General features: G+C 44.9%; 1 protein-coding gene across 1 annotated transcript; it reads right to left on the minus strand.

Annotated features, from left to right (window-relative positions):
• Positions 1–1,075: 1,075 nt before the first annotated feature.
• MPC1 (mitochondrial pyruvate carrier 1) lies at positions 1,076–18,162 on the minus strand. The gene is made up of 5 exons (XM_034991910.1): positions 17,995–18,162; positions 4,917–4,920; positions 2,668–2,764; positions 1,912–2,044; positions 1,076–1,577 (listed from the first exon to the last, which is right to left on the minus strand). The coding sequence occupies exons 1-5, from the start codon at positions 18,063–18,065 to the stop codon at positions 1,553–1,555; spliced, it is 330 nt and encodes a 109-aa protein (XP_034847801.1). The 5' UTR covers positions 18,066–18,162; the 3' UTR covers positions 1,076–1,552.
• Positions 18,163–26,541: the final 8,379 nt, after the last annotated feature.

Raw genomic sequence — 26,541 nt, forward strand, 5'->3', positions numbered from 1 at the left:
CCCCGGCCCCCGGCCCCCGGCCCCCGGCCCCGCAGCGCGGCCTCCCGGCCTCCCGCCCCCCCACGCGGGTCTCCTTCCGCAAACCCTCCGCGCACCCGTCCCCCGCCTTCGTCCCTGCGAGCGCTCGGCTCTGGGCCGAGAAGGCGGACGCGGGGCACCTTCGGGCGCTCTGGGGGAGCCAGGGACAGGCCCGGGCCCGGGGTGGGCGCGTCGCGCCTTGCCCCGCGGCACGGGGCTCTCGTTCCTTGAGCGACTTGTGCGTCCGCACGTACTTCGCACCCGAGGGCTCGTCTGGGCCCTCTGCAGGCCTCCGGCTCGCGTGGGAAGCACCCGTGGGAGAGCAGCGACCCCGCCGGCCCCTCCGAGCCGCAGGGACGCGGCCACCGAAGCAGCCCGCAGCCGCGAGGTCGCGCGGCCTTTCCCGCTCGACGTCGGCGCCGCGGGCCCCGGCGAGCGGGGGGAGGCCCTTGCTCTCACCGGCACACGGGCCGGCCGGGCGGGAGTCCTGCCACGGGGCGGCAGAGGAAGGCCCCGGAGCAGAGGCGCGGCGCCGGCTGGCGTGGGCCGGCGGAGAGCGAGGGCCGGGAAGGCCTGGGCTGGCCCTTCCGGCGCCCCTGCGGTTGGGCTGCGTGCCCTTCACGAAGCCAGTCCAGCCTCTGGCCGCCCCGCGCCGGGTCGACGGCGGGGCCCCGCGCGGCCGAGCAGCAGCGCCAGCCCCGCCTGCCCCCCCCCCCCCGGCCCGGCCCGAGGGCAGCTCGCGCGCCGAGCCCCGAGACGAGCCCCGAGACGACGCTTGGTGACCGGCCTCCACCCGCACAGAGAAAGCGGCAGCGGAGAACCGACGCGGGGGCGCCCGGGCCGCCCGCGCCCGCCGCTGCCACGGGGACAGAGGCCGCCGAGCGTCCCCGGCGAAGCTGTTACCGCCCCGCCTTCACCGCACAACCGGGGCGGCCAGGCGAGGGCTGTGGTCGCCGTGGCCCCTCCGGCCGCGGGGACGCCTTCCCGGGAGCCCCGCTCTTACCCACGACGGTCTCTTCAGGGATATTCCAGCACAGCGAGATACTTACCGTACTCGTTTGACAGAGCTTTAAGTCATTTATTGCCATTAAGTTACAGCACTTGAATATACACGCCGCGTGGAAGCACAGACCCGTTCTCTACGGCTGGCGAGGACAGCGCGCGTGGCCAGCCGCGGTGGGCTCGTGGTCAGTAAAGACTTAAGGACTCCGAGGACTTTAGTGCTAAGAAGTACAAATTTTCTCTGTTCGGTCTTCCATTAAGTAAATTCTACCAAGTAATATACATATTACTGCAGATAAAACCATCATTGGGAGTTATTAAATTGATTGCATATTCTGAGCTACTCTTTATGAAAAGAAGTAAAACATCCGGTATGTGTAAGGCAGCAGAGAGCTGGTTTAGGGGCTCTCCGCTATTTCTAGAAAAATTGGTTAGTAAAAATAGCAGTCAGCTGATTTTCCTTAGCAAGACTATTCTGAGCAGCGCTGGGCGACACTGTCCCTCCGCAGACCTGCTTTCTCGAGTTCCACTGTTACACTGATGCCTTTTTACTCATCCTGGAGACAAACACACAAAAAAATTCAATGAGAAACAAATTTCGCTGCCCACCCCAAAGGCCTTGGGTGGCGTTCAGAAACACCTTGACATTTATTTCAACTTATCATTTTATAAAATGTTAATCTGCATTGCATTCACTGGCCAATCAGGGTTTTAAATTCAGCAGCATATTTCTTCTTTCCCAATGGCACATTTTTGCTCCGAATCCGGCTTCCCCAACCGGTAACACCTGTCTCCGTACACACATTCACACCCAGCCCCCCAAGGCCTCGAGATTTGAGTTTCTCTCTCCCCAGCTCCCAAGACAGAAGCGATTAAATCGGATCTGCTTACTCGTGCTTGAGAAGGCGTCCTCCCTGGATGAGCTGGGCTACTTCGTTCGTGGCGTGGCAAGCAAACAGGAGCCAGTTTCGAGGCTGAACCTTGTAGGCAAATCTCATGAACGTCAAGGAGTAACAACAGAGAGCTGCCACAAACAGCAAAGCAAAGACTCACAATCCAGCAGATTCGGAGCCGGTGTGATCACACATCGGTGGCTCAATCACTTCATCAGAAAAAGAGCTCTTCTGCTAAAACTTTCCACACGATAGAAGTTGTTGCTTAAACGCTCCCAAGAATGGGAAGCTCATCCTGTATTTTCTCCACTGTGAGGTATTTTACTTAGTAAACGTTTCAGGCACACGTTTGTTTGCTAGAGTGGGCTGTTTGCTCCAGCTGCTTTTTCTGTCCCCTTAGAATTGTTTGCAACCCACGGTCTCAAAGAATGGCCACTTAATCCCCATGAGACTTTTATGGTCAAATATCAGGATTCCAAATAAATTTAAAGGCACTTCTTCCAAACAAAGTGCAAGAGGACACATTCTTCAGTTGTGTGTACTAGATCTAAAGGCACACAGGACCTTAACACTTCCTGGATAAGTATTTCAAAGCACCACCGTTTTCTTCCTCTGCATGCACAAGCAACACCCTTCCGTGCCATCATATATCTGTATGTTATTTTCCAACAGTGACTGTAGTATCTGGAGCTACAAACCTGAAATGTAAACAGGAGCCTAAAGTCCTCCCAATTATTCAAATCTGTGTCCTTACCAAATGTCATCCGCCCACTGATAATCTCTGGAGACTTTTTCATGTCATTGATGGCAGCAATGGGAAGACCCCAGTTGGCTACAGGGCCCCAGAAATGCTACAAAATGAGAGGAGGGGAGAGGAGAGGAGAAGGGTAAGGCGGGGTGTGAACACTGCAATTTCTTCCTTTAAACTATAATGGGAATGTTCGAAATGATTCTTCACGTTTACATCGTGCGGGTTTACTGGTTAACGGATAGCCGCTTAACATCTGGGCACGGACTATTCAAGGGTTTGCCTGGACATTGGAGGCTCTTCCAGGGTGAGCCCCGAGTCAGAAAGGACTTGGCCCTTCACCAAGGTCCGCATGAACTTCCAGCTTACCGGTAGGTAATCTCCGTCCCACTGAGAGAACTTTCAATCAGATTAACTTCTTACCCAATTCCCGCCGGCCGCAACTTAAACCTCCTTACAACTGTTCTCGATAATGTAATGTTTAAACTATCAAAATCTCTTTTTCAAATTTTCATTAAGGTATTTGTCAATCTCTCTTACAATGCCGATCCCAGATTGGAGATTGTTTCTGAGGAAGGCAACTTAAAAAGGGAGAACTGGCTTTTCAGCTCCTATGAGCTGTATTTGGATCAGAGAGCCTGGAAATCACTCAGAACCCCAGAGATACTAAGAAATTAAGACTGGAAGATACTTTCAAAGTCCTAGCAGCAACCTACGCCTGGAAAGGGCTCAACAGCTCTTCAGGCTGTGACGGCAGTCGTCCCAGGACCGCAAAACGACGTCCATGTTTAACGGCAACAACATCCAATCGACTGAAGTTCTGAGGCTGAACTAAGTTCAGTGGCTTCTCCCATTAAATTGAAAATTCTTTTATTAATGTACACTTTGCAATACTTTAAAGTATGAGAGAAACCACACATTGTTGGCTAAACACCCTTTTCAGTTATCAGACTATTATCAGTGATCCACTTCTGCCCTCAGAGCATTTAAGATAAACTCAGACTGCTGAATGCATTTCTAACACTGACCAGGAGTCATTAAAATCCGGAATTCCGTAAGAAGTAGGAAACCAGGGAAATACAAGAGAAGTAAATGAGAATTATGTCTGGCATGATAGGAGAATATTTCGAAACGCTTACGTAACGCGCTTCAATGTAAGCAGGAGGCCCAGGCCACCAGGAGCTGTAAAGCGCCAGAGCCCCCACAGGGCCAGCAAGCTAAGCATGGAAGCGTCTACAGCAGAGTTACGACCCCGAAAATCAGACACAGCTGGTGTAAAGGATCTCGGAGGTTCTGGGGTGGCTAATGAGTCCTCTTGTCTTCGGACTGGATATTGTCTGAGGAAGACCCACACTTTTGGAACTGTTATTTCTTATACCTGGACGTGGGGTGGCCATTTCCCCTCCCTCTCCCCACCGGAGCTCTGGAGAGGTCTGGAGAGGGAGGGTGCCTCGCCTTCCCTTACCAGCTGCCTTCTGTCCCCACCTGTCCTTTTCCTGGGAGGCCCTTGCTTTCTCCGCTCCCTGTCGTGCCAGTGTCTCCCTTTCCTCCCCTACTGACCTGACCTTTCTCCACTTTGGTCTAGTTTCAACTTTTTCTAGTTCACCTCTTTCCGTAGATAGCTCTGCTCTGTGCGTTGGTCCAATGTCTACCTTCTCACGCATAGAGCTGGGGCTGGAACAGAGCCTGGAGAGTTCTCCACCACCAGGCACAAAGGCGTCTCCACCCACAGCCAGGGCCAAGGAGCAGGACCATGGCGTAGATCTGACACCTCAAGTAGCCCTGGGGGGCTTGTGCTCAAAGGGTGGCGTCACAGGTTCTAGTGTGAGGACTGTTACACATGAACAGTTCTGCAAGTTAGGGGCGGTATACACACTTGTGATGATGAACATTGAGCTACACTTCAGACAGGTTTCTTAAAAAGAACATGAAAGGTAAAAATGATCTCAACACTAGTTTACTACAAGATCCAACCTTAGAAAGTTAAGACTGCATCCTTTCTATCTAGTGCAAGCTTCTAGTTCCCACTTCCCTGTTTGGTCCAGCTCAGCAGTCGATGCACTGGTCCTGCCAGGAGTGAGCGCCCCGAGTGGATGAGGACCACCAAGGGGCCACTGGGAGAGCCACCAGGCATGGCGGCCGCATCTGCATCTGCATCTGCTAGCTCAAGCAAAGGAAGCCAGGTCTGCTGTCCATAAGTCTGGCAATGCACAAAGCCTGCAAGAGCCTGAAATAAAGTAGAACAGTGTTCTTACCGTACTATTTTGTGAAGAGTCCCCAAGGTTCAGACAGGAGAGATGTGGGAGGGGAAAAAAAAAAAAAAAGATCAGATGCTTTGGAAGATTTCGGTTCTTAGGTTACTTCAACCTCACACGTGTGTTCAAGTTTCAGCAGCAGAACGACCAGCTGAGCAGGACGCATTCCCAACAACTCTGACCCAGCGAAATTAAACCTCAATTTTATGAAAATAAACATAAGCCTTAGAGTGAAGCTGTCCAATAGAAATATAATGCAGGTCACCACTAGGAGCCACATATGTAATTTAAAAATTTCTAGAAGCCACATTAGACGTAAAAAGAAGCTACAGAATTTTATTAAGTTTATTCTAACATATCAAAAATATTTTAATGAATATGTACTCAACCAAAACTTAGCAATGAGATATTTTACATTCTTTCTTTGTTCTAAGTGTCTGAGATCTGGTGTGTGTTGACATTCATGGCGTGTCACTTGGACAGGCCACGGGGACGATGCTCTGCTGCCTTCTGCGGCCCAGGCTTGCACACGGCATTTCTCTGGAAATGACGAGAAGAGAACGGAGTGCTACAGGACTCTAGCAACAGTGAGCTCGCCATTTTTACTAACAGGTTATCACCAGAATGAAAGCCCCTAAAAATAGTCATGTAATTATACATTTCGTTCACTTCAAAACTCTGGAACCTCAAACAGTGCCTGGCATTTACAAGCATTCAGGAAGTGTTTGTTGAATGAATGAGTAGCAAAAACTTTCAACACTGTGTTTTTCTGAATGTTAAACTTGGTACCGTTTAAAAACACATCAAAAGTTTTATAATGAATTACTTCTATTTCTGACATGGGAATTCTTTTTGCAGGATATAGCTTAATTGTTCTGTACAGCAAAATCTTAAAAGTTTACATACTGAAAGAGTTAATGAAGTAAAATGATAAAATCCCTTATAAACACACATCCAAACGGCTCTTCTCACCATTTTGACTTGGAGGTTGAGAAGGTTCTAATTTCCAGCATGAAAATATTTGTTGACAGTGCTAATAATATTCTTCAAATAGGTTCTATTATGAAATACAAGAAGCCTAGAAAGAGCCTTTCAAAGTTAAGTCAATTGTTAGAACAAATTATGTTTCAACTGTGGTAACAGATGGTGTTACCCAAGACTACGTCACAGGAAGTCCAAACTGGGCAGGGTGCTTTGTGGCAGGAGGGGTGGGCCGCCTTACTGGATCAGTGTAACCTAGCAGACTGTGGGCTACGCTCAGCTGCAGTGTCACCACTCTTTGTTGTTGCTAGTTTCAGAGGTAGGATTTAGTGATTCATCAGCTGCATAAAACACCCAGTGCTCATCACATCTCATGCCCTCCTTCATGTCCATCACCCAGTTATCCCATCCCCCTACCACCTCCCCTCCGGCAACCCTCAGTTTGTTCCCTAGAGTTATGAGTCTCTTATGGTTTGTCTCCCTCTCTATTTTCATCTTTTATTATTTTTCCCTCCCTTTCCCTGTGTTCATCTGTTTTGTTTCTTAAATTCCACATGAGTGAAATCATATGGTGTTTGTCTTTCTCTGACTTACTTCACTTAGCACAATACCCTCTAGTTCCATCCACAGTGTTGCAAATGGCAAGATTTCATTCTTTTTGATGGCTGAGTAATATTCCATTGTGTGTGTGTATGTGTGTGTATACACACACATACACACACACACCACCTCTTCTTTACCCATTCATCTGTCGATGGACATCATCTGGGCTCTTCCTGTATTGTGGCTATTGTGGACATTGCTGCTATAAACACTGGGGTGCAGGTGCCCCTTCAGATCACTATGTTTGTATCATTGGGGTAAATACCCAGTAGTACAATTGCTGGATCGTATGGTAGCTCTACTTTCAACTTTTTGAGGAACCTCCATACTGTTTTCCAGAGTGGCTGCACCAGCTTGCATTCCCACCAACAGTGTAGGAGGGTTCCCCTTTTTCTGCATCCTTGCCAACATCTGTTGTTTCCTGACTTGTCCATTTTAGCCATTCTGACTGGTGTGAGGTGGTATCTCATTGTGGTTTTGATTTATATTTTCCTGATACTGATGTTGAGCACTTTTTCATGTGTCTATTGGCTATTTGTATGTCTTCTTTGGAGAAATGTCTGTTCATGTCTTCTGCCCATTTCTTGACTGGATATTTTGGTTTTTGCAGTGTCATTATTCTTAAAGCATCTTTGTTCAGGATCTGAACAAAGAACCATATTTAATTAGCCATAAATTACCAGTGGCACATTTTTTCCCACAAAAATATTTTAAAAGATGTAGCTTTTAAAACCTAAAATGTCAACTTGGAGATAATTTAGTTTTCAATTCAGAACTCTTCCTGAACTGTACCCTACCCAGCAAAGTTATCATTCACAATTGAAGGAGGGAGAAAGAATTTTCCAGACAAGCAAAAGCTAAAGAAGTTCATCACCATTAAATTAGCCTTAAAAGAAATGGGGTTAATTAGCAACAAGAACACATATGAAAGAATAAATCTCACTGGAAAAATAAATATATAGCAAAGGTAAGTGGATTAATTACTTATAAAGCTAGTATGAAGGTTAAAAGACAAAAGTAGTAAAAATAACAATGATTACAATAATTAGTTAAGGGACAGACAAGAAAAAATATGTAAAATATTGCAAAAACATAAGGGGGGGTACGTTGAGCTTTAGAATGAGATCAAACTTACAGTTGTTATCAACTGAAAACTGACTGTTACAGATATGAGTTGTTATATATTAGCCTCATGGTAACCACAGAGCAAAACCTAGAGTAAATGACAAAAAATAAAGGTCACCAAACCACAAAGAAAGAGAGAGAACAATGTAACAGAAAACTACAAAAATATCCAGAAAATAAGCAAAACGGCAATAAGCATATACCCACCAACAATTCCTTTAAATGTAAATAGACTAAATTCTTCATAGCTGAGTTGGATTAAAAAAAAAACAAGATTCATCTATATACTATCTACAACACACAAACTAAAAGGATAGAAAAAGATTCCATGCAAATGGAAACAAAAGAATGTAGTTATTTATACTGATATCAGACAAAATAGACTTTAAAACAAAGAGGGTAGTAAGAGACAAAAAAGGGTGTTACATAATGGTAAAAGGGTTAATCCAACAAGGGGACATAACAGTTGCAACATAGGAGCATCCAAATATATAAAGCTACTATTAACATACCTAAAGGGTGAAACAGACATCAATTTAATAACAGAAGGACTTTAATACCTTGCTTACATCAATGGATAAATCATCCAGATAAAATTGGTAAGGCAACATTAGCCTTAACTAGCAAGTTAGACCAGATGAAGTTAACAGACCAGAAAAGAACATTTCATCCAAAAGCAACAGAATACATATTCTTCTTAAGTGCACACGAACATTTTCCAAGATAGATCATGCTACTGAATAACTGATAGGTCAAAGAAGAAATAAAAAAATGCCTTGAGACAAACGAACAAGGAAATGTATCATACCAAAATTTATGGGATGCAGCAAAAGCAGTTCTAAGAAAGAAGTTCAAAGCAATAAATGCCTACCTCAAGAAACAAGAAAAGTCTCAAGAAAAGTCTCAATCTAACATACTTTGAAGAACTATAAAAAAAAACAAAAGCCCAAAGTTATTAGAAGGAAGAAAATAACAAAGATTAGAGCAGAAATAAATGAAATTGGAACCAAAAAAGATAAAAGATCAATACAACTAAGAGCTGGGTCTTTGAAAAGATAAACAATACCTTAGCTAGACTCACCAAGAAAAAAAGAGAACTCAAATAAAACCAGAAATGTAAGAGATATTAAAAGTGATGCCACAGAAATACAAAGGACTGTAGGAGACCACTATGAATAATTGTACACCAACAACTGGACAACCTAGAAGAAATGGATAAATTCCTAGAAACATACAACCTACCAAGGCTGAATCAAGATAAAATAGAAAATCTGAACAGACTGATTACTAGTGAAGAAATTGAATCAGTAATTAAAAACCTCCTAACAAACAGAAGTCCAGGACCACAGAGCTTCACTGGAGAACTCTTATAAAAAACATTTTACAAGGCCAGCATTGCCCTGATACCCAAACCAAACAAGGATGCCATACAAAAAGGAAAATTACAGGCCAATATCCTTGATAAACATAGATGCAAAAATCCTCGATAAAATATTAGCAAACTGAGCTCAACAATACATTAAAAGGACCATACACTATGATCCAGTGAGATTTGTTCTAGGGAGTCAAGGATGGTTCAACATCCACAAATCAATGTGCCATATACTGCACTGTACCACATTAACAAAATGAAGGATACAAAAAATATGAGCCATCTCAATAGATGCAGAAAAAAAAATTGACAAAACTGAACACCCATTTATGGTAACTCTCAACAAAGGAGAAACAGAGACTGTACTGATAAAAAGTAACTGAACATAATAAAGACCACATAAAACAAGCACACAGCTAATGTCACACTCAATGGTGAAAAGCTAAAAGCTTTTCCTCTAAGATTGGGAACAAGGATGTCTACTCTTGCCACTTTTATTCAACATAGTATTGGATGTCCTAGCCAGAGCAATTAGGGAAGAAAAAGAAAGGGCACTGAAATTGGAAAGAAAAAAAGTAAAACTGTTACTGTTTGTGGGGCCCCTGGCTGGCTCAGTTGGTAGAGCACATGACTTTTGATCTCGAGGTTGTGAGCTCGAGCCCCATGTTGGATGTAGAGATTACTTAAAAATAAAATCTTTAAGGAGCACCTGGGTGCACAGTCCGTCAAGTGACTCTTGATTTCGGCTCAGGGTCGTGTGACTTAACTCCGAGAAGGGCTCCACATTCAGCAGGGACTCTGCTTGAGACTGTCTCTCCCTCTCCCTCTGCCCTCACCCTGCTCATGTGCTCTTTCTCAAATAAATAAATCTTAAAAACAAAACAAAAAAAAGATCTTAGGGAAAAAAAAACTGTTAGTATTTGCAGTTGACATGATATAAAATAGAGAGAACCCTGAAGACTCCACCAAAAAATGTTAAACAAATTCAGTAAAGCTGCAGATCATAAAATCGGTATACAGAAATCTGTTGTTTCTTTACACTAATAATAAACTATCAGAAAGAAATTAAGAAAATAATCCCATTTACAACTGCATCAAAAAGAATAAAACACCTAGTAATAAATTTAATCAAGGAGGTGAAAGACCTGTATGTTGAAAACTATAGATACTAGTGAAAGAAACTAAAGACACAAACACAAAGCTATTCCATGCTCAGGGTTGGGAAGAACTAATACTGTTAAAATGTTCATACTACCCAAAGCAATATACAGATTCAATGAAATCCCTGTCAAAATTCCAATAGCATTTTCCACAGAAATAGAACAATCCTAAAATTTGCATGGAATCATAAAAGACCTTGAATAGGCAAAGCAATCTTGAAAAGGAAGAACAAAGCTGGAGGCATCAGGTTCGCTGATTTCAAACTATATTACAAAGATGTAGTAATTAAAACAGTATAGCATTGGCATAAAAACACAGATCAATAGAACAGAATAGAGCCCAGAAATAAACCCACACATATTTGGTCAATATATTTATGACAAAGGAGCCAAGAACATACAATGGGGAAAAGACAGTCTCTTCGATAAATGGTGTTGGAAAATTGGACAGCCACATGCAAAAGAGGGAAACTGGACCATTATCTTATACTAGACACAAAAATGGATTAAAGACTTGAAACCATAAAACTCCTAGAAGAAAACTAGGCGGTAAGCTCCTTGACAGTGGTCTTGGCAATGATTTTCTGAATCTGACAGCAAAAGCAAAAATAAGTAAGTGGGACTCCATCAAACTAACAAGCTTCTGCACAGTAAAAGAAACCATCAGTAAAATGAAAAGGCAACATATTGAATGGAAGAAAATCCTTGCAAATCATATAACTGATAAAGGACTAATATTCAAAACAGTAACTCATACAATTCAATAGCAAAAAAAAACCAGCATGATTAAAAAATGGGCAGAAGATCTGAATAGACTTTTTTCCAAAAAAGACATACAGATGGCCAACAGGTACATGAATAGATACTCCACATTCACTAATCATCAGGAAAACGCAAATCAAAGCCACGAGGTATCACTGCACACCTGTTACAATGACTACTATCAAAAATATTAAAAGTAAGTGTTGGCAAAGATGTGGGGAATGTAAACTGGCTGTGCACTGTTGGTGGGAATGTAACTGGTGTGGCCACCGTGGAACACAGTATGGAGGTCCCTCAAAAAATTAAAACTGAATTAAATATGACCCAGCAATTCCACTTCTGGGTATCTGAAGAAAACAAAAACACTAATTTGAAAAGCCACGTATACCCCTATGTTCACTGAGGCATTATTTACAAGAGCCAAGATATGAAAACAACCTAAGTGTCCCCTGATGGACGAATGGATAAAGAAACTGTAGTACATATACAATGGAATATTACTCAACCGTAACAAATTTTACCATTTGCTACAAAGTGGATGGACCTCAAGGGCATTACACTAACTGAAATAAGTCAGAGAAAGACAAATACTGTGTGATCTCTCTTATATGTGTAATCTTAAAAACAAAACCAAAAAAATAAGCTCAATAGATACAGAGAACAGATTGGTCGTTGCCAGAGGCAGGGGGTGGGGGATGTGAGAAATGGGTGAGCTGTTTTGTTAAGAGTTTAAATAAGCTGAATAAAAATTCAAAAAGAACGTAATGTTGATTACTTAGTAATTTAATGACTGTAAAACAATCAGAGAATAAAATAATTCTAAACAACACTGGTAAATACAAAAATCCACAACTCAACATCTCTTAATTCTATGTCAGTTGTCCAAAACATGAATCAACTAAGTCAGAAAATCTGGAATGCATATTTTTGCAGAGCCATGCTAATGAAAAAAAAGAAAAGCTTCTTAGCGTGTATGAATATCTGTTCCAAAGAATGATAAATTTATAAGCAACACACAAACTTCAATTTGGGGAGAGTAATGTAAAACTGTAAAAAAAAAAAAAAATACCCCTGGTTTTGGGGCACCTGGGTGGCTCAGTCAGTTAAGTGTCCCATTCTTGATTTTGGCTCAGGTCATGATCTCGGGGCCATGAGATGGAGCTCCGAGACGGGCTACACGCTCAGTGCAGAGTCCGCTTGAGATTCTCTCCCTCATCCCACACCCCCAACCCCTTCACCAGTGTGCACGCATGCTCTCAAATAAATAAATCTTCAAAAAAAACCAAAAAAACCCTTGATTTTTCTCTTTATTTGGTATGCTGCCTTTATTTCCATGAAGTTAAAAAAAAAAAAAAAGTATAAGGGTCTTTCTTCTTGTGTTCACTTACAACCTTGAACTCTCAGGGGGAAACTCAACCTTCCCGGCTGAGGATGATGGTGGAGGTGATGAAGGACAACCACCATGTGTTTTTTAAAAACAAAACAAAACAAAACACCAAAAACCTTATCTTGTTTTTCTCTTTAATCTGGAAGTGATTGGTAGGTTTGAGATTTCCTCTAAGCTCATTTTTATTTTCATAATGTCTCCTGAACACTGCAGACAGTACCTGTTAGCTTTCTCTGAAAGCACTGTTAGTCCACGTAACTGGTCACTTGCTTAGATAGTACTAAGGGGTCCAAGTGACAGCCTCATACGGTCTTTTTAAGCCACTGCTTACAGTAAAGTGGGGTAAGAGTCTGAGATGCTCTACGCTGCAGTTCTTCTGCAGCCTGAAAATGCTCACCTATGTCTTATTGTCACCAAGTTTTACCAGATTTTCTAATTCAAGTTAAAATGAGGAAGTTTTCACAACTAGAATGGGTGATGTTCCACTGGACCATTTGCTGGTCCAAACTAACTGAACAGAAAAGACCTCTGGAAACTGGACTGTACAGACAACAAGGCTCTCTTGTGGCCAGTTCTGCTTCAACACTATCTACTTCATGAGATGTCTGAAGGTCAGTTATATGGCGGGGAAGGAAAACCAGGGGCAGGGTACCAGAAGCAGCATGGCAGAGAGGAGAGGCACAAAGTACCTCACACCTTACTTCTTTTCTTTTTTAAAGATTTAATTTATTTATGAGAGAGAGAAAGAACGAGCGGGGGGGGGGGTGAGGAGCAGAGCGAGAGGGACAAGCAGACTCTGCGTTGAGCACAGAGCCTGACACAGGACTCGATCTCAGGACTCTGAGATCACGACCTGAGCCGAAATCAAGAATTGGACGCTTAACTGGCTGAGCCACCCAGGCGCCCCAACCCTACTTCTTTTTGAACCATTTTTGTGCATTACTATCTTCCTCTAAATCCTAACCCGACATTCCCGCTGTGGCTCCACAAACTTGGTGTCCAGAGGGTCTCAAGTTTGGTCTAAATATTAATTTCTCGTGTGGCAAGTGAGGTGTTGGACTATCAGACACCTAAGGTCTGTTCCAGCTCTGCTAGTCTATCATTTGGGAAGGGGTCCCTGTTGTTCTACTGGGACTTCTCACCTGGGTAGTAAGAAATCTTCAAAGCTTTCCAGAAAACAAGGAGTTAAAATTAGAATAGCATACCTTATTAACTGAAGAATATTCATGGCAAACAACCCATTAATTTCAGATTTGTAAGTGTGCTAACAGGCTAACGAATTTAAAAACACTCCATGACCTAGGTTCTGCTTAAGAAAACATCCTTTACATGTATATATCCAAATACATACATACATATACACATATCCATTCACCTCTCAGGAAGGGGGGTAAATCTGTAGAGTAAATCTGCATAGACTGCTACTGACTCAATCATTAAAGCGTATGTCCTACACCTCACAACTTCTTTGTTCAATCTTACTCTTCCTAACCAAAATTCCGGACAGGGAAGGAATGCAAGGACAGCAAGGAATGAGGACAGAACGGCAAAAGCAAAAAGAGCTATCTTTTTTTTACTCCATCAAGAAGGTATATGAAGAATTAAAAAAAAAAAAAAAAAAAAAAAAGATAGGGGTGCCTGCTAGCTCAGTCAGTAGAGCACACGACTCCTGATCTCAGGGTCACGAGTGCAAGTCCCACACTGGGAGTGGAGATTACTTAAAAAGTAATAATAATGACAGAGGTCCAGGAAGTTCTTGATGCAAGATCCTCATTAAGGTAAGAAATCATGAGAGATGGAAGGCACCAAAAAGAGGGTACCAGAACCCAGGGAACTAAACATGGAATACTACTCTTGTCAAGCACTACGCTATGTTGTTAAACAGCTACCAAAGCACAAAAGGTAAGTAATTGCCCAGGACCACACAGCTAAAAATTACCAGGGCTAGGGTTCTAACTCATCATTTGGGTTTAATAATACTGTAAATCACTTATAGTAAAAATTGTAATTATTTAATAGCAAGACCTTATTTAATTGTCCCTGGTTGTCCTGGTAATGCCTTTTACAGCTGTTTTCTTCTATGCTGGATCCAATCAAAATCCACACACTACCTATGGTTAGAGCCTGTTTCCTTAACTCCTCTTTCTCAGTGAAAAAAAATCAACATTTCAAAATACACTCGGAGGGGTGCCTGGCTGTCTCAGTCGATATAGCATGCTACTCTTGATCTCAGGATTATGAGTTGGAGCCCCATGTTGGGTGTAGAGATTACTTAAAAATAAAATCTTGGGGCACCTGGGTGGCTCAGATGGTTGGGCATCTGCCTTCGGCTCGGGTCATGATATTGGGGTCCTGGGATCGAGTCCCGCATTTGGATCCTTGCTTAGCAGGGAGCCTGCTTCTCCCTCTACCACTCCCCCTGCTTATACTCTCCCTCTCTGGCAAATAAATAAATAAAATCTTTAAAATAAATAAATAAGTAAAATAAAATCTTAAAAAGAAAAAATACACTTGGAAATCCACTTTAGTAAGAAAGACATTTCAATTTTACTCATAAAATGTGACTGACAGAACTTTAAATATCTGTATGAGATATGATTTTAAATTTTTTCTGAAATGCTCAACTATGTTATTAAAATAGTTTTTAAAATTCTGGAACAGCTTTAGTTTAGAAAAATCTCTATATCCCTTCAGTAGGCTGTAAAAAAAATCCAGATCTTCAGATGGTAGGGAGTGCAAAGTAGATAGAACAAGTTCTCGAGGAGATGAGAAGAACCTCATTTCTGATCTGGAAGAGGGACACAATGAAGTTTTCTTCTTTATGCTTCATTCTTCTTTACAAAAGCACAGCAGGGCTGTGAGCAAGAAGCCTGGAAGAACACAGAGGGAAAACTTTCCTCTGCTAAGTTCTAGGAGGAAGAGTTTCTCTTTCTAGGAGAAAAAGCTTACATAAAGATCTGGTAAGAGTTCAGATACCAGCCTCAAACCTCCATCACTGGCAGCGCCGGCAGGAAACCCCACTGCGCCAAGAATGGTATGGAGTACACGCCTGGCAGCTCCCTCCACCTACTCACCCACTCAGTTCACAGAAGTAATTCCAGGTCAGAAATCACAGAACTTTATGCCTCACACTTCAGATTTTAACTTTTTCTGTAACAGTATACTGTGTTTCTGCTCACACACAAAAAACAGAATATTAATTGAACAGTGATTTGGAGTTTCTGAGTATTTTCACATCCCTCATCCAGTTTAATGTTCTCAAGAACCCAACCAGACAGGGCAATATCATTAAACCCATGTCATAGTAACCGAGGTCCAATGGGATTAGACTTGCTTGTGATCCCTTGGTTAGGAGTGGTTCTTCTGTCTGGTACCCTAGCAGGCAGCTCTCTTCCTGGACACTGCAATTCTCTTCTTTTCCTCATTGAGTCAAAGCTTAACTCAAAGTAACACTGGAAAAAGTATATGCACAGTAAGCCACATGAAGTTAATCTCAGGAAAAAAGGTTAAGCCATATGTCAAAGTATTTAATGGAGAAGCCTGGCTCTCAGAAACCTATCTACTAGAGGAAAAAAGAAAAAGAAATAGAAAATAATAGTAAAAATAGTAATAGAAATAAGAAATAGAAAACCAGGCTCTCTTCCTGGTTAGGAACAAATTATTCCTATTACATAATTCCTATTATCACATTACATAACACTATTACAAACATTAGGTAACCATCAGTATTTTTTAAAAATATGAATGAGTGTAATCACTTTATTTTTAATTATTCTGTACAATTTTATCCCTAGCTGTACCTAAGGATTAGGAAGGCTCATTATCCAAAGCAGAAAACATTAGTAAAAAAGGTAACATTCAAAGCCAGAGAAACTTAACTGCAGGGACTGAGAACATATCCTCGTACTACTACTTGCTCAGATTTTCCCAACACATTAATCTGATAAATCACTGTGCTCCACAGTACTAAACATCTGTCTTAATTAATCACAGTCCTATTTATTTATTTATAAAAATTTTTTTTAAGATTTTATTTATTTGACAAAGAGGCAGCAAGAGAGGGAACACAAGCAGGGGGAGTGGGAGAGGGAGAAGCAGGCTTCCCGCCGAGCAGAGAGCCCTACGTGGGGGCTCGATCCCAGGACTCCAGGATCATGACCTGAGCCGCAGGCAGAAGCTTACTGACTGAGCCACCCAAGTGCCCCAATCACAGTCCTATTTAAGTACAGAAACTTCCTATCTGGAAAGTCAGGAGTGAAGCCTGTTTCCAAATTTACTCTATCATTTGAGACTGAATTCTCTCTCTCATGGTACTGCTCTGTAAAATTAGAAGTAAACAGTATTTGCAACAAAGTTCAGGCCTTAAAAATTAATCCTTTTTATACTGGCAAAAATTCAGTTGCCTTCACACTGCATCCTTTGGATAGTTGTACAGGACTTATTTCTCCTCAGCTGTCATCACTTTGCTTCTTTACCACACTATTAACTATTGAAAGAAAAAAAAAAAAAGAACAAACCCAAAACGCGGCCCTACACCTACCTAAGTTTTAAAATCACAACCCAGGAAAACTAAAAATTATACCCCTAAAAAAACCCAAAAAACAAAAAACTATTTAAAACTGTTTCAAAGTTATACTAAATATTCTGAAATAAAAGCAGGCGCCTCAAGATTCGAGGAGAAAATAAAATACAGCAAGTGTGTCTTCAGGCCTTTACTCGCAAACGCCCTTTGGTTCTAACTGGAAAGGAAATCGAGTAAGAGAAAGTATGTCCTTGGAGATACTCCACTTTGGTTGGCAGAATATTCGTATCTAAAAACATGTGAGGGGCGCCTGGGTGGCTCAGTCGTTAAGCGTCTGTCTGCCTTCGGCTCAGGTCATGGTCCCAGGGTCCTGGGATCGAGCCCCGCGTCGGGATCCCTGCTTCTCCCTCTCCCACTCCCCCTGCTTGTGTTCCCTCTCTGTCAAATAAACAAATAAAACCTAAAAAAAAAAAAAGTGAGATTTTACTCCCTTCCCGGCTTTGACTGGAAGTCTTTCAAACGAAAAAACCGAAAGCCGAGCTGGACCCAGCATTTGTATTTCCGTGGCCGCAGGACAGGCGTTCGCGCGCACCTGCCGCGCACCTGCGCTCACCAGCGCTCTCACAGCGCCTCCCACTGGCGCCTTCCAGCCCCGCATCCCGGCACCGCCACCGCACACCTGGGCGCGCAGCTGCCGGACAGGTGCACCAGGCCCCGCCCGACTTGGAGGACTCGGCGACTTCCAGCCAGGAAACCGCGCCGGGGGCGAGGGTCCTCTCGCTGCCGCCCCCCGCCCGGCCGGCTGCCGCCCCGCTGCCCCGTCGGTCCCCCGCCCGGCCGGCTGCCTCCCCGCTGCCCCGCCGTCCCCCGCCCGGCCGGCCCCTGCCCCGCTGCCCCGTCCGTCCCCCGCCCGGCCGGCCCCTGACCCGCTGCCCCGTCGGTCCCCTGCCCGGCCGGCCCCTGACCCGCTGGTCCCCCGCCCGGCCGGCTGCCGCCCCGCTGCCCCGCCGTCCCCCGCCCGGCCGGCCCCTGCCCCGCCGCCGCCCCGCCGCTCGACCACCGCCCCGCTGCCCCGCCGCCCGGCTACCGCGCCCTTGTGGCTCCGCGTCCCGGGCGGCGCAGACCCGACCTCCGGGAGACCTCGGTGGTTCCGGGGGTCTCGTCACCTCATGAGGTAGTCCCGAAAGTCCTTGCTCCGGACATAGTCCGCCGCCCTCCGCACCAGCGCGCCCGCCATGGCCGTGCCCGACACCAGGCCGCCCACACTGCGCTCGCCTCCGCTCCTCGGAGCCCAATGACACCCAGCCTAGCGGACAGCACGGACACCGCACCCGGCCGCGGGCTCGCCTCACGACAGCCGGCTCCGCCTTACGGCCGCGCCGCATCGGCCGGCTCTCGGCCTATGGGAGGACGCGGGGCTGGAAGTGGCGACGCGGATTGGCTCGCTCGCGCCGCACACCTTCTCACCGCCCCTCCGCGGCGCTCGGGGGCGGGGCCTGCTGCCGTAAAACGGCCGGGGCCCGCCGGGGATTGGCTGGCGGTCCCTCCCGGCGCGTTGGGGGCGGTCCCGACGCCGACGGCCGGGTTCCTGCGTCGGCATGAGGGTGTGTGGCCGCGTCCTCGCAAGGGCACCTTGGCCGGGCCCCGGGCCCGCTGGGAGTGTGAGATTCCTCCACAAACTTCCTTAGGTTCGGGTCTTTGCAGACTTCTGCGGGCCCCAAGTGAAGACGATCGGGTCCCTTGAAATGCCTTTGGGGAGGTGTAGGGTACCGGGAGCACCACTGGCAGGAACGTAGATTGGATGTAACCGCCTTGGGCTCTGGGCGGGTGCTTGACATTGACCAAGGACGGACCAGCAAGCTTGTGCAATTTCAGATGCACAGCATTGTTTTTAATACGCTCTTTAGAGCCTTCTGTTAATTTCCCACTGCATGGAGGACAACGAGCTAGAGACTTCCAATAAAGGAATATATAAAGGGAAAAATGCCTTGCTGAGCCCCTAACCTGGGACCTGAGTCCGGTTCTGTTTTACTCTGAGAGCCATGCTTTCCCCATGATTTCATGTTGCCATGAGAAGGACTTCTTCCACGTTAATATGTATCTTTGCTACTTTAAATATGGAGCAGGGATTGGGACACCTGGGTGGCTCAGTGTGTTAAGCATCTGCCTTCCGCTCAGGTCATGATCCCAGGGTCTTGGGATTGAGCCCCATGTCAGGCTCCCTGCTTGGTGGGGAGCCTGCTTCTCTCTCTGCCTGCCTCTCCCCACTGCTTGTGCTCTCACTCTCTCTGACAAATACATAAAATCTTAAAAAAACAAACAAAAATAAATATGGAGCTGGGGCGCCTGGGTGGCTCAGTCCTTTAAGCATCTGACTTCTGCTCAGGTCATGATCTCGGGGTCCTGGGATCGAGCCCCAGTGGGGCTTCCCACTCATCGGGGAGTCTGCTTGTCCCTCTGCCCCTGCTTGTGCTCTCTCTTTCTCTCAAATAAATGGATAAAACCTTTAAATATGGAGCAGGCTATATGGTCCAATGTATAAGAGAACATAACAGTAGGCAAGAGATCCAGCTACATTATTTCATAAAACTCAAGAAAGACCTAAACACCCTACATGGTCCCTACACGGACAGAGTATAGAAGGTAAAAATGCAAACATCGCTGAATACTTTGAGTCCCAGGTTTGTGGAGGAATCTCACACGCCCATCCAAGTTCAGAAATGACGATCACACACGGGCTGTCCTCAGCGCTTCCCCGTTGACTGTTAGGAACAGGATCTGTGAGCTCACACAGATTGCCGAAGTCAGAGTGGGGGAAAGCTGGCCCAGTTACAGAGCACCTGCATGGGCCAGAGTTGTGTAGGCAGCTTGCACACGCTGTGTGTCCAGGGCAGTGCTTGGGTTTGTAGGAGGGTCGGGGTCCCCAGTTGGGTGTCCCATGCAGGGGTTCATGGCAGGCAGTTCTGTGATGCCTCATATGGTCGAAGAAATCTTCTATATGGTAGTAAACTAGCTACATTTTTTCACCTAATTCTCAAAATAGCAAAAAAATAAGGAAAAGAGGAAACAGTAGATGTGCTTATGAACTAACACACTTCATTTCACATGTTTTCTTCTGGAAACGGGTTATAATGACCATTTTGTCTGTCTGGGAGGGCTATTGTGATGACGAGGCAACTTTTGAGGCGCACTTAGTGGGTGAGAAAGTGTTTTATAAACAAAGACATGTTGCTTTGTCCGGCTGCCCACTTTTATTCCAGCCCAACACCTGCCTTTCTTTGGCAGTTAGGGAGGCACACATAAGTTTGATGGCTTTAGTAATTTAAAGAATGTAGTAAATAAGTAAGCCGAGAAACTCGGGAGTTCAGTGAGAACTGGGGACACTTGCACTCAGAGGCCTGGGCACCATCTGGAATATGAATGTGTACTGTCTTGCCAAGTTATCTCTTGGGTCCTACCTGTCATGAATCCGTCGTGCTGCCCCCAAAGCTTGGTGAATGCTTTCGGATTAGCAGCCCATCCCCATCCACTTTTTTCCAGGCTCACTGTTCCCATAGTGTTCCTACAGAAGTCACAAAGAAACAGTTTCACAGGCAAGGAAGCTTCACTTGGCAATTCAGGAATTTCCTAGTGAATAAATGGTGAAGGATAAAGGAAACAGAGACATCACTATTTTGCATTCCCTACTGTAATGAGTGATTGAGGCCACAAGCTTCCCAGGACACTAAACCCAACAACTGAAAGGGGAGAGGGAACTGGGTAAACCACGGGAGGCAAACTGTCGCTCCCAGATTGCTCGCTGCTGGTTTATGGGGAAAACAAGCCAACACGCTTTATTATGAGTATAGGCAGCTTTCTCCAGTGCTGTGTTCTTGGGACCCTTGGGGGAAATTAAGCCATGGGGGGGGGGGGGGGGGGGGGGGTTTCTTGGTTCAAGGTATTTAGGAAACTTTGAATCTGACAAGGTTCATTTTTTTTCTGCTGCACTTCTGAGAGCCTTTACTTAGGTCACCTGAACTGTGACAGCATAAAAGAAGCTTATCCCATGTAGCATTTCCCAGATTTCCTGAACCATGGGCCTTTTCGGAAGGAGCATTGTGTAGGATTGGTGGTCGGAGGGTTCCAGTGTCTGTGTGTCCTCCCAGCCAAGGTGTGCCCGCAGAAGAAACCGGACCTTCAAATCAGGTGAATACATCCTGCCCCCTTTTATTTAGCTGCCTGCATTTGGCAAGTCTCTAAAACCCCCTCGGCTTCAGTTTTTTCATCTATAAAATGGAAACAATAAATGTCACACCATACATGTTGTTGAGTTTCTGTGGGAATTGCCAGGAGTAACATACGGACAAGGTCCACAGTGGCCACCACAGACTCAGTAAATGTTGACCTCTTCCTGTATTCCACATTAGCACAGCTTGAATGCCCCCACGGGCCTACCCACCAGCCTCTTCCCTTGTCTAAGGCTCAGATGGTTTGTTTTTTAATCAGGGAGAGTGTGTAAATATTGAGCCACCTTTAATCTTCCAAGCATTATTTACTCTGAGGACGAAGGGCTGCGATGTTATCCTGTTCATCTCTGCCCTTGGAGAAAGGTCAGAGGTACCCCAGCCCTCTCTAGGGCCTCATCTCAACTTCTCCTACACGATTGTTTGGTTCTGGGTATGGTGAAAACCACTCTGGGGGAGCATATGACCGGGGACTTGGGCTGCCTCCATTTTGACCTCAAACTCTCCAGTTGGGTTCTTCTTTCCATCTGGTCTCTTGGCTCAGGGGGAAGACCCTATGGGCAAAGCATCTCCTCAAGGGAACAAAACTACCCCTCAAGCAACAAGGATTGCCCTGAGCCAGCAAGACCACACCAGTGATTGACTCTGAGACAGTGATCAGTTTGACCTTCACTGCCCACCTGCACACAACCACCCATCTTTGCCCCACATTTACCTACATAAACCTGGAAATATTTTCGGCACTTCGGAGATAGCCTTTGAAACACTAGTTTTCTCTGTCTTTCCAGTGTTGGCCTCACTGAAATAAATCCCTTTCTTCTTTCACAGCCACTCGTGTCCCTGCTTGGGTTTTGTCAGCAGTGACAGCAGACCCAGTGTGTTTGGGACCCCTGGAGCCAAGTGCTCCTGCATCCCTGTGATGTGGTTTTGGAATATAGGTGAGGTTCAGTGGGGTGGAGTCCAGAGCAAACGACCAAGAAAGAATTCTTGAGATGTCTTTGGTGCAAAATGGTGGCTTATTAAAGCACAGGGACAGGACCCGTGGGCAGAAAGAGCTGCTGCCCCAGGGCTGTGAGGGGTGGCTGATTATATACTGTGGGTTGGGGGAAGTAAGGAAAAGGAGGTTTCGAGAAAGAACTTTCATATGCTAAAGAAGACTCACAGAATACTGGAGGCCTTGCCATTGTCAAGTTAAGGTTGTTTACCCCTCTAGTAAGGCATTAACATTAAGATAGTTGGGAACTTCCTGGAGGAACCTTACATGCTGCCCACTTCAAGTATCTGTCGATGGGCTGCAGGTTATAAGGGCATTTAATTGTATTTACATTCCCTTCTGGAAGCTATTGCTAAGGCTTTTGTAAGTAAACTGAGGAAGAAGACTCAGGTCTTGCAGGATTGTGATCTCTATAAGTTAACCATTTGTTTTTCCTTTAGGACAGCCAGGAGTGCCTGAGGAATGTCTTATATATCCCATGGGGTGGTGGGGTTGCGGGGTGTCAGCTTCTGCTTTGTCCTCAGCTTGCCTTCTGTTCCTTCATTACCTGTGCCCCTGCTACAAGGGCATCAACAGAAATGGAAGCTCACATCTCTGACTACAGACTTAGTCCGTGGTGGGAGCCAGCCTGCTTTCTCCACTGCAGCAGGACGGAGCTGGGATGAGCCCTTGGGCTGTGACTGCAGAAGCCTGGAAAGCCCTCTGATCTGCCCTGACACTGGCTGAAATTCTACCTTTGTGAGAATGAGAGGGGTTGTGCTGATAGAAAAGGAATTCTTGGGGAGGAGCTCCCCCTGACTAAACTCAGGACAATATCAGCATCAGAAAGAACAGTGACTATAAGCAATGGAGATGCCTCTTCCCCCTGATCCTCAAGGGAGAACAAAAAGATGTAAAGAAACACCACAGAATGGGACAACATTTCTGCAAATCATATATCGGATATGGAACTTGCACCTAAGATATTGAAAGAATGCTTACAACCCGGTAATACAAAGACAACCCATTCAAAGAACAAGCAAAGGACTGAAGAGAGATTTCTCCAAAGAAGATACACAAATGGCCAACAAGCTCATGAAAACGTGCTCAACATTATCCGCCACGAGGGAAATGATAAGGCCATACTGCTTCCCACTCCGCAGAAGGGCAGCAAATGGAGCACCACGTGTCCGTAAGGATGTAGAGGAAGAGGCCCCCTCACAGAGTGGAGCCACAGCCTGGAGAACAGTCTGGCAGTTCCTCCAATGACTAAACACAGAACTGCCACATGACTCAGCAGTCCCACTCCCAGATCCCCACCCAAGAGAATTGAAAACATATGTTCACACAGCCCTTGTAACCAAATGCTCATAGCAGCATTGTAAATAAGAGCCAAAAAGTGAAAACAACCCAAATGTTGGATCAACTGACGAATAGATAAGTAGAATGTGGAATAACCATACAATGGAATATTATTCAGCAATAAAAAGAAACGAAGTCTTGGCACATGCTACCACATGGATGGATCCTGCAAGCACCATGCTTATGGAGACGCCAGGCACACGGGACCACATGCAGTACGATCCCACTCATATGAAATGTCCAGAGTGGGCACATCCAGTGAGACAGTAAATACACGGGTGGCTGTGAGGAACGGGGCATGGGTACTCAGTCTCCCTCCAGGTGATGAAAATGCTCCAACATGGGTTGTGGTGATGGGTGGTACAGCTCTGGGAATGTGCTAAAAACCACCAAATTGTACACTTTAAAGGGGGAAATTGCATGATGTGTGAATTGTATCCCAGAATGATGTGTGAATTGTGTCCCAGAAGAGTTATTTTTAAAAACTTAACAGTAAAAAACAAAACAAGACAAAAAAAAAAAAAAAAAACCAACCCCACAACTTAAAAAAATGCACTGGAAATAAAAAAAGCAAACAACATAAAAACCTGAAACTCCGTTGTCATAATTATTAGTACACCAACTCTTTTGGTAATTAAAGGGAAAGAAGCATTTACCTGTATGAACTATTTCAGATAGTCCTAGTGATGAAGGAAAGCTCTTCTTCTCAGATTAAGTTGAGCTAATAAATTTGGAAGAAAGGTAGAATTAAAAGAACACCAGTTTGCAATCCCTAGGGAAATGACGGATTCAGATGAGAATCAGCAAGGAATGCTAAAAACTATTCTGTAGATAAATGGGAGTTGGATCTTTACAGGGATTATTTGCTGTCTGAAAGGGGAAATGCAAATTTACAAGGAGGGATCTAGGAGATCCTACTTAACATTACCATCAGAAGGATAGAACTCTAGTACCTCCTGGTGTGATGCCTCATCAAGGAAACAGCCCTGCAGGTGGGGTCCGCCCACACCTTGAACCTGAATCCAATCAAGCTGGTGCACAGGAAATGAAAGGATTAAAAGAAGGAATCCAATGAAATGATGAGGAAGTAATCAGGCATGTCCAGCAAGTGGAACACTTAATAGGACAGCAGGGCCACTGAACCCCTCTCCCACAGACCCTGGCATGAGGGAAAAGGGACTAGAAATATAACCGGAGTCACATGCAGAACTTTTACGTTTTTAGTAACCACAATAAGACTAAAAAGAAATAGGTGAGGATAATTTTAATGCTATAGCTTAGCCCAATATATCCAAAATATTCTTTCAATATATATTCAGTATAAAAATTATTATTGAAATGTTTTATTTTCTTCTTTGCATACTAAGTCTTCAAAATCTCGAATGTATTTTACACTTATGATTCATCTCAATTCAAATGCTAAATTTTCTTTCTTTTTAAAAAAAGTTTATGTATTAATTTTTTTTTTCTTAGTGATCTCTGATGTAGGGAAGACATTAGGGTTCAAGGCCGAGGGCCAAGAAAGAATTCTTAAGAGGTCTTTGGTGCAAAAAGGTGGTTTTATTAAAGCACAGGGACAGGACCCATGGGCAGAAAGAGCGGGACTGGGGTCATAAGGAGTGGCCCATTATATACTTTCAAGTTGGGAGGGGGTTAGGGAGAGCACAGACCTCCCAGGCATTTTGACAACAAGGTTTCAGGATCCTGAGGGGGGCTAGCTATTGTTGGAAAAGGTCATTTATTATTGTTTAGTAAACCCTTAGTCATAAAACCCTTCAGATGTCTATCAGTGGATCATATGCTTAGGGATAATTGCCAACATGTATCTTGGGGGGGTAGAGATAAAGGAAGTTTCCAAAGGAAGTTTTATGCATTAAAGTAGACTCACGGGATCCTGGGGGTCGGGCTAAGGTTGCCTTTGGCCCTTAGCAAAGTATCAACATCGAGGCAGTTAGTTCCCTAGAAGAAGGTCACCCTGCTGTTTTAAGGACTTGTCACTGGGCTGTAGGTAGTAAGGAAATTTAATAAATTTTCTTCTTCGTTTCCCACATCAGTGTCTGCTCCAGTAAACGGAATACGAATATTTTCAATATGTATCACATAGTGGAACAAAGCAATAAGAGAAACATCAGTGTCTTGTTTTAAAATTCCAATAAATCAGGGCACCTGGGTGGCTCAGTCATTAAGCGTCTGCCTTCGGCTCGGGTTGTGATCGCAGGGTCCTGGGATCGAGCCCCGCATCGGGCTCCCTGCTCCGTGGGAAGCCTGCTTCTCCCTCTCCTGCTCCCTCTGCTTGTGTTCCCTCTCTCGCTGTGTCTCTGTCAAATAAATGAATAAAATCTTAAATAAAATAAAATAAAATTCCAATAAATCCCCAATTTCAGTTAACATAGCTGGAGCACCGTCTGTTGGGACAGAAATTAGTTTATCCACCCTTAGCTGTCACTCAAGACTCAAAAATACCCTCTCCCTGGGTTGGCTTTCCAGGCCATGAATTGGCCAAGTTTCTTTCTACACCTGAAACTCTGTGGTTCATTTTACATCTGGTTTCATAGTGGAGCCGCATGGTATGTTTTAGATCAATTCATTAGGTATTACTTTGTTTAACCTAAATGATGTTTCAAACAGTGGAAGAACTTGTGTATATTCTGAATATACAACGTTGATTTAACATGTTTGTCACGCAGACAAATTTTCTGCATCACGAAACGCGGTTTCTCCTCATTCCTTGCTCTTCTCTATGCGTGGTCCTCAAGACACATCACGGATTCCTTCCTCTGACCTCCTGGCCATGACAATGGTCACCTCTATTTTACCTAAATAACCCCTTCAAGCCCCGCCGGCTTCCCACAGTGGCGCCTCTCCTCAGGGGGAAGCCCGTGACAGGGCTCCGTCTAGACTTCAGGCACACATTCTCCACCCGTGGTCGCAGTGCCGGAGATTGGGACGGCCAGGTGGATTGTGGCCCATGTGACGTGAATACGCCGGGAGCGTGGTACTGGTCACACTGCGGGGGCAGAGACATTAAAACACAGAACGAGATCAGGTCGGTTCTCCAGAAATCTTTCACCCACAAACCGGGTTGACCTTTGCCTGAGTTAAGCTTGTTGACCTGGCCTCAAAGGAATTTCCCTGTGGGTCAGGCCACTCGGGGC

The sequence above is a fragment of the Mirounga leonina genome, unplaced genomic scaffold (assembly GCF_011800145.1).
Source record: "Mirounga leonina isolate KUSES-001 unplaced genomic scaffold, KU_Mleo_1.0 Mir_54, whole genome shotgun sequence".
Classification (NCBI taxonomy): domain Eukaryota; kingdom Metazoa; phylum Chordata; class Mammalia; order Carnivora; family Phocidae; genus Mirounga; species Mirounga leonina.

Bases quoted from the DNA above. Each gene is read 5' to 3' on its own strand.
- MPC1 (XM_034991910.1), bottom strand. From the start codon at position 18,065: ATGGCGGGCGCGCTGGTGCGGAGGGCGGCGGACTATGTCCGGAGCAAG. The intron at 2,045-2,667 runs GTAAGGACACAG...TGTTTGTGGCAG, and splicing joins CAGTGGGCGGATGACATTTG to CTCTCTGTTGTTACTCCTTG. The intron at 1,578-1,911 runs GTAAGCAGATCC...GTTTGTCTCCAG, and splicing joins GGACGCCTTCTCAAGCACGA to GATGAGTAAAAAGGCATCAG.